The sequence below is a fragment of the Cimex lectularius genome, unplaced genomic scaffold, assembly GCF_000648675.2.
Source record: "Cimex lectularius strain Harlan isolate CLEC.00 unplaced genomic scaffold, Clec_2.1 scaffold126, whole genome shotgun sequence".
Lineage (NCBI taxonomy): Eukaryota > Metazoa > Arthropoda > Insecta > Hemiptera > Cimicidae > Cimex > Cimex lectularius.
The window spans coordinates 1,044,986-1,060,862 of record NW_019392705.1 but is presented as its reverse complement, the minus strand read 5'-3'; the positions used below and the strand labels follow the sequence as shown (position 1 = coordinate 1,060,862).

The 15,877-nt window shown below is 37.1% G+C and overlaps 2 protein-coding genes and 1 long non-coding RNA gene across 3 annotated transcripts in view; 1 reads left to right on the top strand and 2 right to left on the bottom strand.

Moving 5' to 3' along the window:
• LOC106674248 overlaps positions 1–15,877 on the bottom strand; it is a 162,067-nt gene that overhangs the window by 93,206 nt on the left and 52,984 nt on the right. The gene's annotated exons all lie outside the window — the stretch shown is intronic.
• LOC106674246 (T-complex protein 11-like protein 2) lies at positions 7,070–8,824 on the top strand. Its single transcript, XM_014406865.2, has one exon. It carries the CDS (start codon positions 7,459–7,461, stop codon positions 8,749–8,751), a length of 1,293 nt encoding a protein of 430 aa, XP_014262351.1. The 5' UTR covers positions 7,070–7,458; the 3' UTR covers positions 8,752–8,824.
• Positions 12,655–14,663, bottom strand: LOC106674247 (cell cycle checkpoint protein RAD1-like). The gene has a single exon (XM_014406866.2). It carries the CDS (start codon positions 14,544–14,546, stop codon positions 13,740–13,742), a length of 807 nt encoding a protein of 268 aa, XP_014262352.1. The 5' UTR covers positions 14,547–14,663; the 3' UTR covers positions 12,655–13,739.

The window sequence follows — 15,877 nt, the reverse complement described above, 5'->3', positions numbered from 1 at the left end:
TTTCAAGAAATTTTAGCAACTGATAAGACGCCATTTTAACTGATTTAAAAAAAAAATCGAAATATTTTTGGAGTTTTTCATAATTTCAACAATAAAAATTCGTCGTTTCGACCTCCATGCACTTACTATTTTTCTAACCAAAAAATAAAAAGGTTTATTTGCTCAAATTTCATTCAAGATTAAAAGTAGAACAAAACGCCTGTAATTACCGAACACAGTTTTAAATTTTGTTCTCAAAGGCATTTCAGCATCACGCCATCTTCAGTAAAGAACTGTTTGTTTCGTCGTCAGCCTGGGTGCTTATAATATAGTAAATTTATATCGTGGGAGATTCAGTAACTGCTCAACGATCATCGTCGATAAGTTTAGAGGTTCACCTATCAAAAAACTATCATCAACTTTGGATTGAATTTGGAACGGTAAAAATTAAGTTCAGTGAAACATGTAAGCCAGCCAATACTGGCACTCAGTTTGTTATTGGGTGGTCTCGGCTTTCAGGCGACGTGAAGGGTTCTTGGGATGGGAATGGGAGATGGTTTGAGTCGTAGTGTTTGGATAAGTTGAATGATTGGAGTGAAACTTGAACTTGGATTTGTTGGATGTTGGATGACTTAGTAGTAACCTGCAGTTCCGCTCCGAATGTCCAAACCGGGCGAACGAATTGTGTTTTACCGTCTGATTTCGTTCCTTAAGTCTTCGTAGTTGTCCAGATGGTCTATTTAATTCTTGTAGGTTGAACCTTGTGTGAAAAATATACGCGCCATTCTTTAATGAGCTTAATTAAGATGCTTCTGCAGTATCATCTGTGTAGGTGGTAAGGATGTTGTGATGTATCGGCAGGTCTGCAGTATATGGTATATAGCATGGGACCAACAAGGCTCCCTTGTGGTACACGGGCCTGCTTCGGTCTTGACTCACAAACCTTACTCTGAAAAATCCGTTTTAGATAGGATTTTAGAATTTGGTAATGAGTGAGTAGGAACGGCTTTAATTTGAACTTTAGTTATAAACTGAACTAACTGAGAACTCTACGGGTGTCAGAACTGTCAAAAGCATGGGACTAGTCTAAGAATACACCCTAGCAGTACTCTAGGTTCTCTAAAGCAAACGAAACAGTGTCAACAACCGTGCAACATTGCTGAAAGCAAATTGGTATGAAGGAATAACATTATGTAAATATTCTTTTTATGTAAGGTTTTGGTTGAAATGAAAAAGTTAGTGTCACTAGCGGGATTCGAACCCAGACCTTCGGCTCAATACACCGCGGCTCTAACCACTTGAGCTATCGTGATTTCGATCCGCTCGGATACCAACTACCCATCACATACTATAACCTTTTGAATTTTTCCTCCTTTTTGCCATTTTTCCAATGTCGTGTAATCAGGATTCGTGAAATGAAAAAGTTAGTGTCACGAACGGGATTCGAACCCAGACCTTCGGCTCAATACACCGCTGCTCTACCACTTGAGCTATCGTGATTTCGATCCGCTCGGATACCAACTACCCATCTCAACCTATAACCTTTTGAATATTCCCTCCTTTTTACCATTTTTCCTATGTCGTGTTATCAGGATTCGTGAAATGAAAAAGTTAGTGTCACGAACGGGATTCGAACCCAGACCTTCGGCTCAATACGCCGCTGCTCTAACCACTTAAGCTATCGTGACTTCGATCCGCTCGGATACCAACTACCCATCACAACCTATAATCTTTTGAATTTTCCATCCTTTTTGCCATTTTTCCAATGTCGTGTAATCAGGATTCGTGAAATGAAAAAGTTTGTGTCACGAATGGGATTCGAACCCAGACCTTCGGCTCAATACACCGCTGCTCTAACCACTTGAGCTATCGTGATTTCGATCCGCTCGGATACCAGCTCCCCTTCTCAACCTACAACCTTTTGAATATTCCCTCCTTTTTGCCATTTTTCAAATGTTGTCTAATCAGGAGTCGACTCTCGGCGACACATGAAGTGGCCATGGGGTGCTGTTAGTGAAGTTATACTTCCTTTTACTTATTAAATCCCTTACGTTTACTGGTCTGATTTTGTCTTTTTGTAAAAAATTCGAATGGTTGTAAGTTGCGATGGAAAGATGGTGTCCGAGTGGATCGAAGTCACGATAGCTCAAGTGGTTAAAGCAGCGGTGTATTGAGCCGAAGGTAGTGGGTTCGAATCCCGCTCGTGGCACTAACTTTTTCATTACAACCAAAGCCTTACACAAAAAGAATAATTAATTGAAAGAAGTAATTTCATCCAATCAGACCACTAAACATATTGGATTATATAAATAGTTCAACAGATACTAAGTTCACAAAACCACAATAGAACCTAATTAAAACAATTAAATAATTACATTATTAAGTATGCTGCGGAGTAGTAAAATAATGAAACCTGAAATCTAGTTTTTACCGATCATTTTGGTCTGCTTATCCTTGCTGTATTGGTCAGACGAGTTTCAGCATTTTGCCATTTTCAATGTGTCCTACTAAATTTTTTTAAAGGTCTCGTGAAATTTAATCGAAAATGAGTGATTAGGCCTTTGTTCTTGGCGGTGTCTTCCGCTAATTAATAATTAATGCGGTCTTTGTATGTCTCGTCGGCTCGTCGATGTATCCATAGTCTTTTTAACAAAATTCTTATTAATTTGTCGAGTTGTTCTTATATTTCCTGTTTTACCTATTATGTCTATTTTTCGTTCTTACAACCATGGAACAACTAATAAGACAAACTGAGCGTACTGCTAAATAGTGTTTTAATTTCAACTAATTGCATGCCACTATCGTCTAGATTTCTTTATACTCAAAATCTAAACGAGTTATTTTCAAAATTGGCCCCATGTTGGGAAACACTGAAGCGAGATGACCGTCATTCGTTGTTAGACCGCGATGGAAAAAGCAAACAATGTTTCTATGCGAAAATATACAACTGATAATAGCAATTGAATTCATGTAGACATGATGTTTAACTGAAGAGTTAATTTTTAATTAAATTATTGGTTAAATGGGCGGTTATCCACGGATCAAATGGTCGGGATAGATGTCTATGCAAAGTTTCTATACTTTGCACTTTTTTTTTCTAATTTACCGGACAAATTATACTGGCACGAGCCGTCAACGTTCTGGGACAGGAGCACGTGCTTATTCGGGCGGGCGAAAAGCACCGGCAGAGCACCATCGTGGGACGGCTAAGTACTACTTAGTCCTTTTTCCTCCAGTGGTGAAATTTCGTACCTGAAACTGGGCAGGCACACGTGGAACGTCATCAAAGGAACATCGATAAGCTATAAAATCCTATAAATAATTAAAAGAAGCAAAAAAAAACATATTTTTTCCTGGATAACTTATTTTACTATCTTCGGTATAAAACGTAGATAATATTAAAAACCTGAAGTTAAAAAAAATTGTATTAAAATGGATTGAATCTTGTAAAATAATATTTATTTTGGATTTATATATCCTTCAAAGTTTTGATGGGCTGAACTATCCTTCACATTGATTGCTTAATTTTTATTTAAATTTAATTTATTTTGGTAATTTCTTGCGAGTTTTTTTTATTCAGAGAATTGATTGTTCGGTTTTCAAATCTCTTCATACAGCTGTATAAAATTTTACAATGAATGTCAAAATGAGTATGAGTGGATGTGAGTTTGTGCTAGGACGAAGTGTGGAAGGGTTTTAGGGCATGCCGGGTCGGTGCTGCGCCCTTTCGGGTTGTGCGGCAACTCCTTCGAATCGGACGGTAACGCAGAACCGTCTGAAAATTTCACTTTTACGCCGAAGTCAATTTATCCGGAAAAATCGTCCGTTGGGCGGTGGCCAATTTCTATCTTGCTTTTTGAGTAATTGAACTCCGTCCTTTGTGAAAATCGAATTTTGTGCAAGTTTAGGCATTTTTTTTTGTACATTCCGATGATGTAGGCTTTATGCAATTAAACAAAAAAGTATGAAATTATTTCATTAGACATCGAGCGTAAAATTGCTTTATAAAGTGCAATTTTTATTGAACATAATTCATACTTAAAAAATAATGAAATTAAAGATCCATTTACTGAAATCAAAAGAAAGGAGCTGTCATTGCATAAAATAAATCGATTTTTGATATGTAATATTGAGACTCAGATTAAGGAATGAGCCCATTGAGGCATGATGCCGAAACGTACCAAATATGTATTTTATTTTCTCCACTAACTATTTATATAAAATTTCTTAGCTGTACCGACTTGATATCATATTATATAGTCATGCTGCTCATATTTTGTTTTGAAGCTTGCCCGGAGAAAGAAGTCGTTCTCGCTCACTCCTCGCTGGTATGACTTCTTCTGGATTAATTTTACGTTCCCGCCAAAATTCGACGTGAAGAAGTAAACTATTGATGGGTTTGGTTGGGCCGGTGAAAGTGCAATTTTACCTTTAGGATTTGTTTTATCTATCGAGGACGCCGATCCGACAATAATAGGCAGACCTCGAACGACCAAAATACACCGTAATATTGCTAAACGTACGGAATTTTAGAACTATACCTTGAACTGAAGTATTTGCTAAAAAAAAATAAAAAAATAAAAAAAATATTGTACAATAACCCATTCAAGTATTTTTCCGCCCTGTGTAACTAACAATGACCGATAATTTTTAGTAAAAGGCAAGATTTTTTAGGTTGAGCTTTTGCCAGCCTCTTTACTTGCCTTAAAGCGTTTAACTGGATCCAATTGGCAATTATTCCTTTTCGTGGCAGTTTGAACTTTCTCAAAATTGTTCTTGGTACTTTAAATATTGGTATTTTTTAAAATATTTTATATACGGATCCAAGTTCAGCATACATTCTGTCACGGAGTATAATGCATGAACAACAAAAAATATATATATGTACATAACTACTTGCAAAATTTAGAAGAGAGGAAGAAAGAGTGAGGGGAGAGAGGGAGTCTAGCGGGAGGGAGTACATGCGTGATCAAAATAATGATGATGATGTGTATGAAAAGTTCAATCTCATGGACCATTTTACAAGTGTTATACCTAACGTATAATTGACACAATATGTGTACGACTTAAATATAGATTCATCTCGATAATATATAAAAGTAAGTAAGATAGAAGGAAAGAGAGAGAGAGAGAGAGAGAGAGAGAGAGAGAGAGAGAGAGAGAGAGAGAGAGAGATAGAAAGAGAGAGGAGTGAGCGAGAGGGATTGAGTGAGGGTGGGAGAGTGAGTGAGAGAGAGAGTGTGAGTGAGAGGGGGCGACAGAGGGGGAGGGAGGGAGGNCATTACCAAATGAAAAACATTGGTAGTCCAATGTAAAATTTGAGAGTGAGTGAGAGAGAGTGAAAGAAAGGACGGTGGGATGGGAGAGAGAGAGAGAGAGAGAGAGAGAGAGAGAGAGAGAGAGAGAGAGAGAGAGAGAGAGAGAGAGAGAGAGAGATTAATAATATAAAATTTTTGGGCACTCTCAACACGACACGCAGTAATGACGCATCTACACAAAAAACTTTGAGCCCTGAAGATGATCTCAGTAAAGGTCGAAACGTTGGCACGATAAAGAAAACGTTTTTCTAAAGCCTTCGTCTCACCAGACCGCATCTCATGATCTTCAAATAATCATAAAATTTTATTATGAGCACGATATTTAAAGAATTGATCGTTGATGGGTTTAGATAATTTATCCGGAAAATGAGACAACTTTTATTAATTTCGACCAAAACCTGGATTTGTTGAGATTATTTTTGGTCTTTAACTTTTAACTTTAATTTTCATTTTTCAATTAATTAATATTTATGAAAGGAATTGGTCAAGATAAAAAAGCCAGTGTCACGAGCGGGATTCGAACCCACGACCGTCGGCTTATTACACCCCTGTTCTAGCCACTTAGCTATTGTGACTTCGACCCAGTCGGACACCAACTTCCCATCTCAACCCCACCTTTCGAATTTTCCATCCTTTTTGCCATTTTTATCTAGACCAATACCTTTCATAAATATTAATTAATTGAAAAATGTTAATTGGTCAATTGGGCCACGAACTGTAATGGATTTAATTTTCATGTTTATACTTTGTATGCAATGCCTGTGTAAATATTTTTTCCTATACATTTTTCATCAACAAAACATTTTTAGTTCCATTTTAAAGTTGTTTTCCCGTCTTAAACACCGTGACTTCCCGAGTCTATCGGTCATAAGGACGGATCTCTGTCGTGTTTCGAATGGGTGGACGATCTCTCGTTTTGTCGGCGGGAAATGGTTCATTGACATGAGAGTGTGGGTCAAGGGTGCTCTCTGACCCGGTTCTCGACAAATCTCATTAGGTGCTGAAGGGAGAGTTTGTAAGCACGGGGTTCCGGGGGGTGGGTGAAGACTGACCGCCAGACAACACAACCCACCACCTCTTAACAGTAATTATTATGGGATGGTAACGATATCATTGGCCAGATTATTCCCATTCCTCTCGACCCTCTTCAATCCTCTATCTCCTTTGGTCAGGGACAATTTAAAAATTATCTTTTTAAACATGCATCACAATTTGTAATTTTTACAAATCTTCAACTCGTTTAAGATTTCTACTGTATATGATTCAGAAAAAGTGAAAAATCATTTGTACAAACAACTATGGGGCATAGCTATGGGTAGCAACATAGGACACTTGCAGATATAATTATGACACATGTCACACTTATACCACAACTTCCTTTTACATTACCCTTTCTCAATAAATACGTAGATGATATACAGGCTGTTTGACTACTCGTGTTACAAATTTTTCCTGTAGATTCTTCATTCAAAATGGAACGAAAACGTCCTAATTTCGGTTTTGGACAAATCTATTGATACCATTGAAAACTATGTTAAATTTCTAATAATATGTGATAAATAATTAACTTGTAAACGTTCGTAAAATAAGTTGTGGGGCAACACTGCTCAAGAGTGGCGACAGAAAAGTAAGTGGCGGTTAGAAGTGCTTTGGCTGTTGTAAAACTTGTAACGTATAAACAAATAAATCGTTTACAACGTGAAGTGCGTACTGATTAAAAACATTGAAAACCTACAAAGTATTTTGGTAGGGAGAATTTTGAAACTTTTCATTTTCAAAGTTGAAAAACTTACTACGGTGATTTTGAACTACTACGCCCTGGATTAGGTGGTTGGACGATGTGAAGGAGGATCTACGACAGACGGTTGTAAGGACGAAGACCGAAACGAATGGGGAAAACTTATTCTGCAGGTTCTGATCCTGCTATTAGGACTATCGCACCGATTAATAAGTAATTGATTTTGTCGTAAATACTGAACGAATTGCTTAAATGCCAGTATAAACATTTATCAGGAGGAGGTTTTAGACTGTGGTAAGATGTGATAGATTTTGTTTAAATCGTAATCGTCAATATCTTGATATTTTAAACACCATATGTTCCGTCTAGCTTGTGTAGATTTGTTTAAAAATTTTAGTCCTTATTTGTTTGGATTACCATAGAATGTTTCGTAACCCAGAGAGTGAAGGTAGAAAAAATGGAGTCGACGACCGGGATTACTCAGACGGCGAAGACCTCATCCGCAATCTTAGCTTGGCTCACGAAATGGCTCTGTGTGACAGGGTTCTGGCTACGACGTCGTCGGATTACCACTCGGAATCCCCCCTACGCGACTCCATACAGTTCCAGATGCACCAGGCGTTCTGGGACGCTTTTCAGGAGGAACTGGAACAGGACCCGCCGAAATTAGACATGGCTTACGTCCTATTGGACGAAATCAGAGAAAAGCTCATTTCCGTCATGACCCCGAACGTAAAGAAGATGAAAGCGGATGTGAACAGACTCCTCGACCAGGAGGACATCAAAGCCAAAGTCGAAGAAGGCACGTTTGTCTTGGAGCTGTACGCCAACAGCGTGATCTCCGTGATGAAGAGGATCTGCGCTCCCATCCGCGATAGCGACATACTCAAGCTCGCCCAGGAAAAGGTTCCGGTCAAGATCTTCAGAGGTATCGTCGAAACACTGGATTTGATGAAAATCGACTTGATCAACTACACCCTTTCCGCGATCAAACCGGACGTCGTTGCCAACGACATGGACTACGAGCGGACCAAACTAGCCGAGTACATTTGCAGATTCGGCAAAGGCCTCCCGATAACGAGAGCGTGGCTGCAGAAACACAAAAACCCGAAGAAGGACATGAAGGAAGTCCTGTTCGACGCGTACATGGACCTTTTGACCTGGCCGAACGAGTCGTACCCTGAAACCCTCGTCCTCGACTTCCCAAAACTGACCTATTTGAAAAACGAATACTACAGAGTCATCATGTTGTCCTCGATAATGTTCATCGCTTATACTTTCATGCCGATCAAGCTCAACCGCGACAAGGAAATGAGGAAAAACCTGAAGGCGAAAATCAAAACACTCTTGTCCGAGGTGAACGACGACACGCTGCTCAAGTCGATAATTCCGGATATAGTCGAACAGATCAAGGAGGACGCAAACAGGGCGTTGAAAAAAATTGACCGGCCATCGCTCACCCAGCATGAATTGAAGAGCTTGGCAAGCCAGCTGTTGTCACTTATCATGTCGGACAGCAAAATCAAGTATATTGTCAAGATGCGTGTGGGAAACTTTTTGCGCAGCGTTCTCGACGACAAGGCGACAAGCGAAATCCCAACTTCTCTCGGCTTCGTCAAAGACGAACTGACAGCCCTCAGCTCACAATTTGCCTACATCGTCGGCCACAATTACTGTGTCTGCTCTCCTCACTACTCTAACATTCTTCAATCTTGAATTACCTAGTTGTCGTGACATGTGAAAAATACACAACTCTGAAAATGTTAACATTTCAAAGCTTTTTACTTAACTCATACTCATGAATTGTTTCATCCGTGATAAATAGATCTGGAGATGTCGAATTCATACGTTTATCGACATAACGAAAATTACAACCGAATTTTCAAAGGTTGATAGATGACATGCCACCTTCTTTCTTGCCAAAAACCGTTCCCAAATCCTTGTAAGTATACATAACAATCGTTTTGAGCTTTGTATTTGTTAACAGTCATATTTGAATCTAGAACTGAACTTTTTAAAAATGAAAATTAAAAATAGGCAAAAAGTATCAATTATTGTCAACGGAATCAAGTGAAACTATTAGAAAATTAATAAAAAATAAACTTTAATCTTTAACTATTAAAGTATTAAAGATGGTGGATGTTGATCAGCGCGTCGGTTAAAATTTCACTAATAAAAAAAAATAAAAAAATAAAAATTTAAAATATTTTCCTAGCTTTAGTTATTCATCTGTGCATTCAAAAATTCGGGAACATCTTAATATTTGCACTTTTATGAAAATTTCAAATTGAGCGGTGTAGGTAGGAGCGGCGCCCTATACCAATCGATAGGAAATTTCAATAAGCTTTCAATTAATTAATTGAGCTTTAATAAATAAGCTTTAGGGCGTCGGTGGTCGCAAAGGTGAAGGTCCCGGGTTCGAATCCAGCGGCCCTGCATTCGAACCCGACATACTTAGGCTTTCTTTCAAAAACACCGACACCCTGAGGGTTTATATGACCTCTGTTGTTGCGAATCCTCGTAAAAAATAAATTAATTAAAAAAAAAAAACTTTAATAAACTTCCACTTTGACCGACTTCTCAACAGTTTTCGGGTTATTCGCGATTTTTGGCCAAAAACGTGGTATTTTACTTGCTCATGGAAAAATCTCTTCCAATTTTGAAGAATCCAGAAATTTTGTACCGTCATATTTTTGCAAATTTCACGCTCTACAACTTTTATTCCGAGGACTTTAAAAAAAAAAAAGCGAACAGGGAAGCGACTTTGACTTTTTGGGATGCGGAATTCTGCAATAACCGCTTGTTTACCTCATCACGGAAAATTCAACTTTTCCTTCCCATTTCACATGTGTTGTGGCAGTTTGGCTTCGAATAACGTATTGAAACAATAGGTTTATGAATGGTAAAATCGTGAGAGAGAGAGAGAGAGAGAGAGAGAGAGAGAGAGAGAGAGAGAGAGAGAGAGAGAGTGAGAGAGAGTGAGAGCGCGAGAAAGTGGTAGAGTGTGATCGTTTTTTATTCCTTTAGCCCCTAAAAAACCAAGCTTTTTGTCCAAAAGCTATGCAGCCAGGAAATCGTCTGGAGCGCCGCCGTATAGCATTCGATTAGAAATTTTAGTAAGCTTTCAATTTGGTCACCTTCCACTTTGCCCGTTTTCTCAACCGTTATCGCGATATTCGAGATTTTTGGGCAAAAAATGTTATTTAGCCAAAGGGTAGATAACGCCAATTCGGTGTTGAAAATAAAAAGGAAACGTTTGCTACGGTACACGTTAACCGCTTTTTAAATCACCTCCAGAAACTTATTTAAGTGATTAAAGCATAGTTTGATATCCACTATATATTTAGTAGTCTGATTGACCAAATTACTTCTTTCAAATAATTAATCTTGTTACGTAAGGTTTTGGTTGAAATGAGAAATGTTAGAGTCACGAGCGGGATTCGAACCCACGACCTTCGGCTCAAGTGGATCGACGTCACTATAGCCTCAAGTAGTTAGAGCAGCGGCGTATTGAGCCGGTCGTGGGTTCGAATCCCGCTCGTTACACTAGCTTTTTCATTTCAACAAAACCATAAATAAATAGTTTCATATGTTAATATAGACATGCATATATGCACAGTGCATACTCCTTTCCTCTTATGTTGCAATTACACTAATCGGACAATTTGGTAGACGGCTTTGCTTTTCTTTTTTAAAAAGATTATTGGCTTTAGAAAGGGGTGTTATAAAAATATCTAGTTAAAACTTATTAAAATTTTCTATCGTTTGCTGTAGCGCGACGCTCGGAGGACGATTTCCTTGCTTCACTGCTTAATTTTTGAAGTTTTGAAAAAGTGCGAAAATTAACATGTTCCAGAATTTTCGGATTTACTGATGAATGACTGAAGCTAGGAAAACAAGGAAAACATTTAAATAGCCACGTTCAACCGCCATCCTCTGTGAGGAACGCCCACGATATATATTATAAGCTCCTAGCGCACTCCTAAAAGAAAAAAAAATTGATTTTGAATTTGTGAAAAACCAAAAACAACTTTCATTTTCTTTATAATGTTATAATGATTATTTGGAGATCGTGAGATGCAGTCTGGTGTGACGTAGGTTTTAGAAAAACATTTGCTTTATCGTGCCAACGTTTCGATCTTTATTGAGATTATCTTCAAGGCTCAAACTCTTTGTTTTTTGTGTAGATGTGTCATTATTGTGTGTCGTGTTGAAACTCTCTTAATTTCTCCAATTGAATTTACATGTAGTTTTTAATTAACTTAAATCCACCCCAGTCCATCATCATATCATTAAAAACTGACCTAATAGTTAATTAATTTTACACTTTGCCCAGAAAAGAACTTAACTTTTTAATTAACATAAATCTACCCGTCTATCATGATTACAACCCCTTGACACACAAATACATGTAACACTTGTGAATATTCATAAAAATTATTACTAATAATATAATTATTCAGAAATCGTGAGATGCGGTCTGGTATGATGTAGGTTTCAGAAAAACATTTTCTTTATCGTGCCAACGTTTCGATCTTTATTGAGATCATCTTCAGGGCTCAAAATGTTTATTTGCCCAGGCACCCTCAACACGACACGCAAGAATGCAAACACTAAACAACACTTTGAGCCCTGAAGATGATCTCACTAAAGATCGAAACGTTGGCACGATAAAGTAAATGTTTTTCTGAAACCTACGTCATACCAGACCGCATCTCACGATTTCTGAATAATTATCGATTAACGGTCACTAATCACTACACACTAATAATATAATTAATAAATTATTACATAAAAAACTGACTTAATTAATTTTTGAGTTTCCGCTGGAACGAATTTGAATACACCACTTTTTTATGAATTGTGGCCATTTTGTTTAATTTCTTCAATTCAGTTTATAGGCAATTTTTCATTGTCTTAAATCTATCCCAGTTTATCATGATTACAACCCCTAAACATACAAATATATGTAATATGCTAGATAATTTTCTTAAAAATTAATGTTATACATGTTTAGCGGTCATAATTGACCAACTTAATTAATTAATTATTTATTTATATTTATTTGCTGTATAAACTGTGCCCAGGAAAGATCTAAACTTTTTAATTAACTTAAATCCACCCCAGTCTATCGCGATTGCAACCTCTAAACACCCAAATATATTTAATAGGCTTATGAATTTTCGTAAAAATTAATAATAATATAATTAAGAAATTATTATATAAAAAATTGACTCGGTTATTAATTAATTTTAGAATAATATTTATTAACTTAATAGCATAAGTAATGTATTATTATATTAAAAAAAACTGACTTGATTGTTAATTAATTTTAGAATTTGCCCAGGAAAGATCAAAACTTTTTAATTAACCACCCAAGTTTATCATGACTACAACCCCTAAATATACAAATATATTTAATAGGCTTATGAATTTTCGTAAAAATTAATATTATTAATCAATCAAAGTTTATTAACGGCCTTAAAGTTATTATCTTAAAATTATTAATAATATAATTAAGAAATTATTATATAAAAAACTGAAATGGTTGTTAATTAATTTTAGAATAATATGTATTAACTTAATGAAAGTAATATTATATAAAAAAAACTTGCTTGATTGTCGTTTGCCCAGGAAAGATCTAAACTTTTTAATTAACTTAAATTCACCCCAGTCTATCATCATTACAGCCCCTAAACACACAATTATATGTAATAGGCTCATGAATTTTCATAAAAATTATTATTCGTTAGCGTTGCAGCCCATGCATCTTCCGCGTTGACATACATGTCTGAGGATGTAATAGTTAATTGATTTCCACAGGAAGTCTTGTTATAATAACAATTTTATGGCATGATAAACAGCCAAAATTGTGTATAAATAATTTATGTTTATTGTACAATTTTGAATGAGAGTTAAATAACAGGAATGGGATTCTTTGGCTTATTGACAGAAAAATATCAATTTCTAGCTTAACCAATAAAAATCTGAGAGACAAAAGGGAAAACTGTAGATTAAAAAAAAAAAATCATAGAGTCTTATGTACACCATACTTAATTATTTAATTGGCAGATAAGTCAAGACAAGATTGTGTGGATTACAAAATGCCAATCAATGAAAGTTATTTTTGTGGAAAATTATGGAGCCTATTACATAAATATTTGTGTGTTGAGGGTTTGTGAACTGGGTGTATTTACATTAGTTTTTGTTTTTAAATCTAAAACTGCTTAATTTGCTTTGTATAATGATTTAAATGGAATTGAAATATACATAAGCGTAAACATTGGATCAAACATGAGAACCGATAAGTGTTATAAATATCCTTATTCATAGTTTGAATAGTATTGGTAAGAAGAGTATGTGCAGGAATAGGCTTGCGATTACTAAAATTTCAAATTTTTTTTTTTCGTTGTCAAATATTTCAGAGTAAAGATACTCGTTTATTATTAATTACAAAATAAAATATCACAAGTATGTTACAAAATGCAATAGAAAAAAAAAAGTTTGTATCACAATCCTCCATGGTATATATTACTTTAAATTCATGCCGGACCAGCATTGGGTGATTTATTCGGTTTGTTGAACTACTCAAATGCGCCATGTTCTGGAAGCGAAGGACCCGACTCCATTGCTGGTTCAGCATGAGTTCACCGATTCATCAAACGACTTCCAATATCAATTCTATCACTTAAATTATAAATAGTTTAGTCTTCTTCTGGTAGGACTGGTGTGCAGAAGAATTCAATATAAGCGAGTTGGTTCTGTTCGTTCTTGACCATGAACTGCAAGCAGAGGAGGCCTTGACCGTTGAGCTGGACGGAGACTTTTGAAGCGATTTGAAGCGTCTTCATTGTCGGTTTGATCTGCGAGTACTTGTAGCGCGTGACTGAAGTCACGGCTGGGCTGAACTCTTCGATCATGTCCGCATCCTTCGGAAGGACAACCTGGCACTTGCCCGATATGCTGAGAGTGGTGACGACGAAATAAGGCGGATCGGGGGATACGAGCATCTCGACGTATTCCGAATCGGGGTCGAGGTCGGAGAGGACTTCCTTGAACCTGGGGCCGTCGACGATCATCTTGTTCACCACGTCCTCGACTGGCATGCTGAAATGGACGTTCTCGACGGTCTCCATCGTCTTGATAGAGCAGTCTGTCAAGATGTCGTCTTCGACCAGGACGAGACGAAGAGGAAAACCGTGCCCTTCGTAGTAGAGGTTCAATGCGGCTTCTCCGTCCAGGATGGCCAGGCATTCGATCAGCACGTTAAGCTCGATTTTGAAGAAAAGCAGCTCCTCACCGATTACGTACTCCTGGAAAATGTTTTTACCCACGAACGCCGCCGCCTGGACGCACTTCGAATCCTCAACGAGAAATTTGAGCCCTCTTTGCGTTGCGTAGCAGACGGCGAACTCCTTGAACTGGACGCATTTCAGCAAAAGGCTGAGATTTTTAACGTTGTCCAATTTCGCCTTTAATACGCAATTGTTTAAAGATTGCTGAGAAAGCATTTCTCATACCATTGTCTCGTGATTTTATGAATAACTCACTGATTTGTCGTACCGGTAAAAGAACGTAAACAAAACGGGTAACAGTGATAGAAACCTTTCGCCGTATCTAATCAGATGAAGTTCCCACTTCCCACCAATCCAGCGCCTCCGTCTGCCGTTCCAGCCGCCAAATTTCAAAATCGTCCAATGCCGAACAATTAGCCATTAATGAAACTTTATTATTAAATAAACCGATATATTCTTGTTAGTTGGATAAAACAAAATAGAAAATACAAACCAAAAATAAACAAACGTTAATCCAAATTTTTCATAACGAATTTACATAAGAATGTGTCGTGATTAGTGAACGTTAGTCGATGATTATTCGGAAATCGTGAGATGCAATCTAGTGTGATATACGTTTCAGAAAAACATTTTCTTTATCGTGCCAACGTTTTGATCTTTATTGAGATCATCTTCAGGGCCTGGGATTTACAAACATTGTTAACAAAAATTTAACAAATACATGTAAGATGTGTAAAAAAGTGAATTTATANATATATATATATATTGCATTGTATAAATTCACTTTTTTACACATCTTACATGTATTTGTTATATGTATATGTATGTTGTTTTTATATGCAATCAAAAGTACTCAAAGTAAAGCGAGTAGAAATACTTTGATTGAATATAAAATTTTTTTTTTTGCACGTTTGGAAACGTTTTTTAAGATTCCTGGATTTACGGAAATTTAGTGCAGGATTCAAAAATTTGGTTAAGAATTGGAACAGACGCTTTAGAATGAAAAAATGCCAATTTACGGCTTAAGGTCGGGATTTTTCTCAAAAACCATCCAAATTCATACCTTTCAATTAATTAAGGTATTTTAGTTGAGATAAAAAAAGTCAGTGTCACGAGCGGGATTCGAACCCACGATTTTCGGCTAGATACGCCGCTGTTCTACCACTTGACTTTGTAAAGATGGGGTCATCCTCACACTATTAATAATAGGTCATGCGAGGTTGACACTCAGGCACTTACTTTCAGGACAAGGACCCTTTTAGACAAAGTTGGCTCGATGTGTCCTACCTAATTAAAAAGTGCGATTCCTTGGTTCCATATAGAGAGCACGTAGGACTGCCACTCGATATGAGAAGAAGATGTCATCCTCACCCGATTAAGAATAGGTCATGCGAGTTTGACACTCGGGGGCTTAATTTCAGGACAAACCTCCATGTGTCCTATTTGTGGTTCAGGTTGCTCGATGTGTCCCACCTAATTAAAAAGTGCGATTCATTGGCCTTATGTAGAGACCGTGAAAGAATGCCATCCGATATGAAAATCGTATC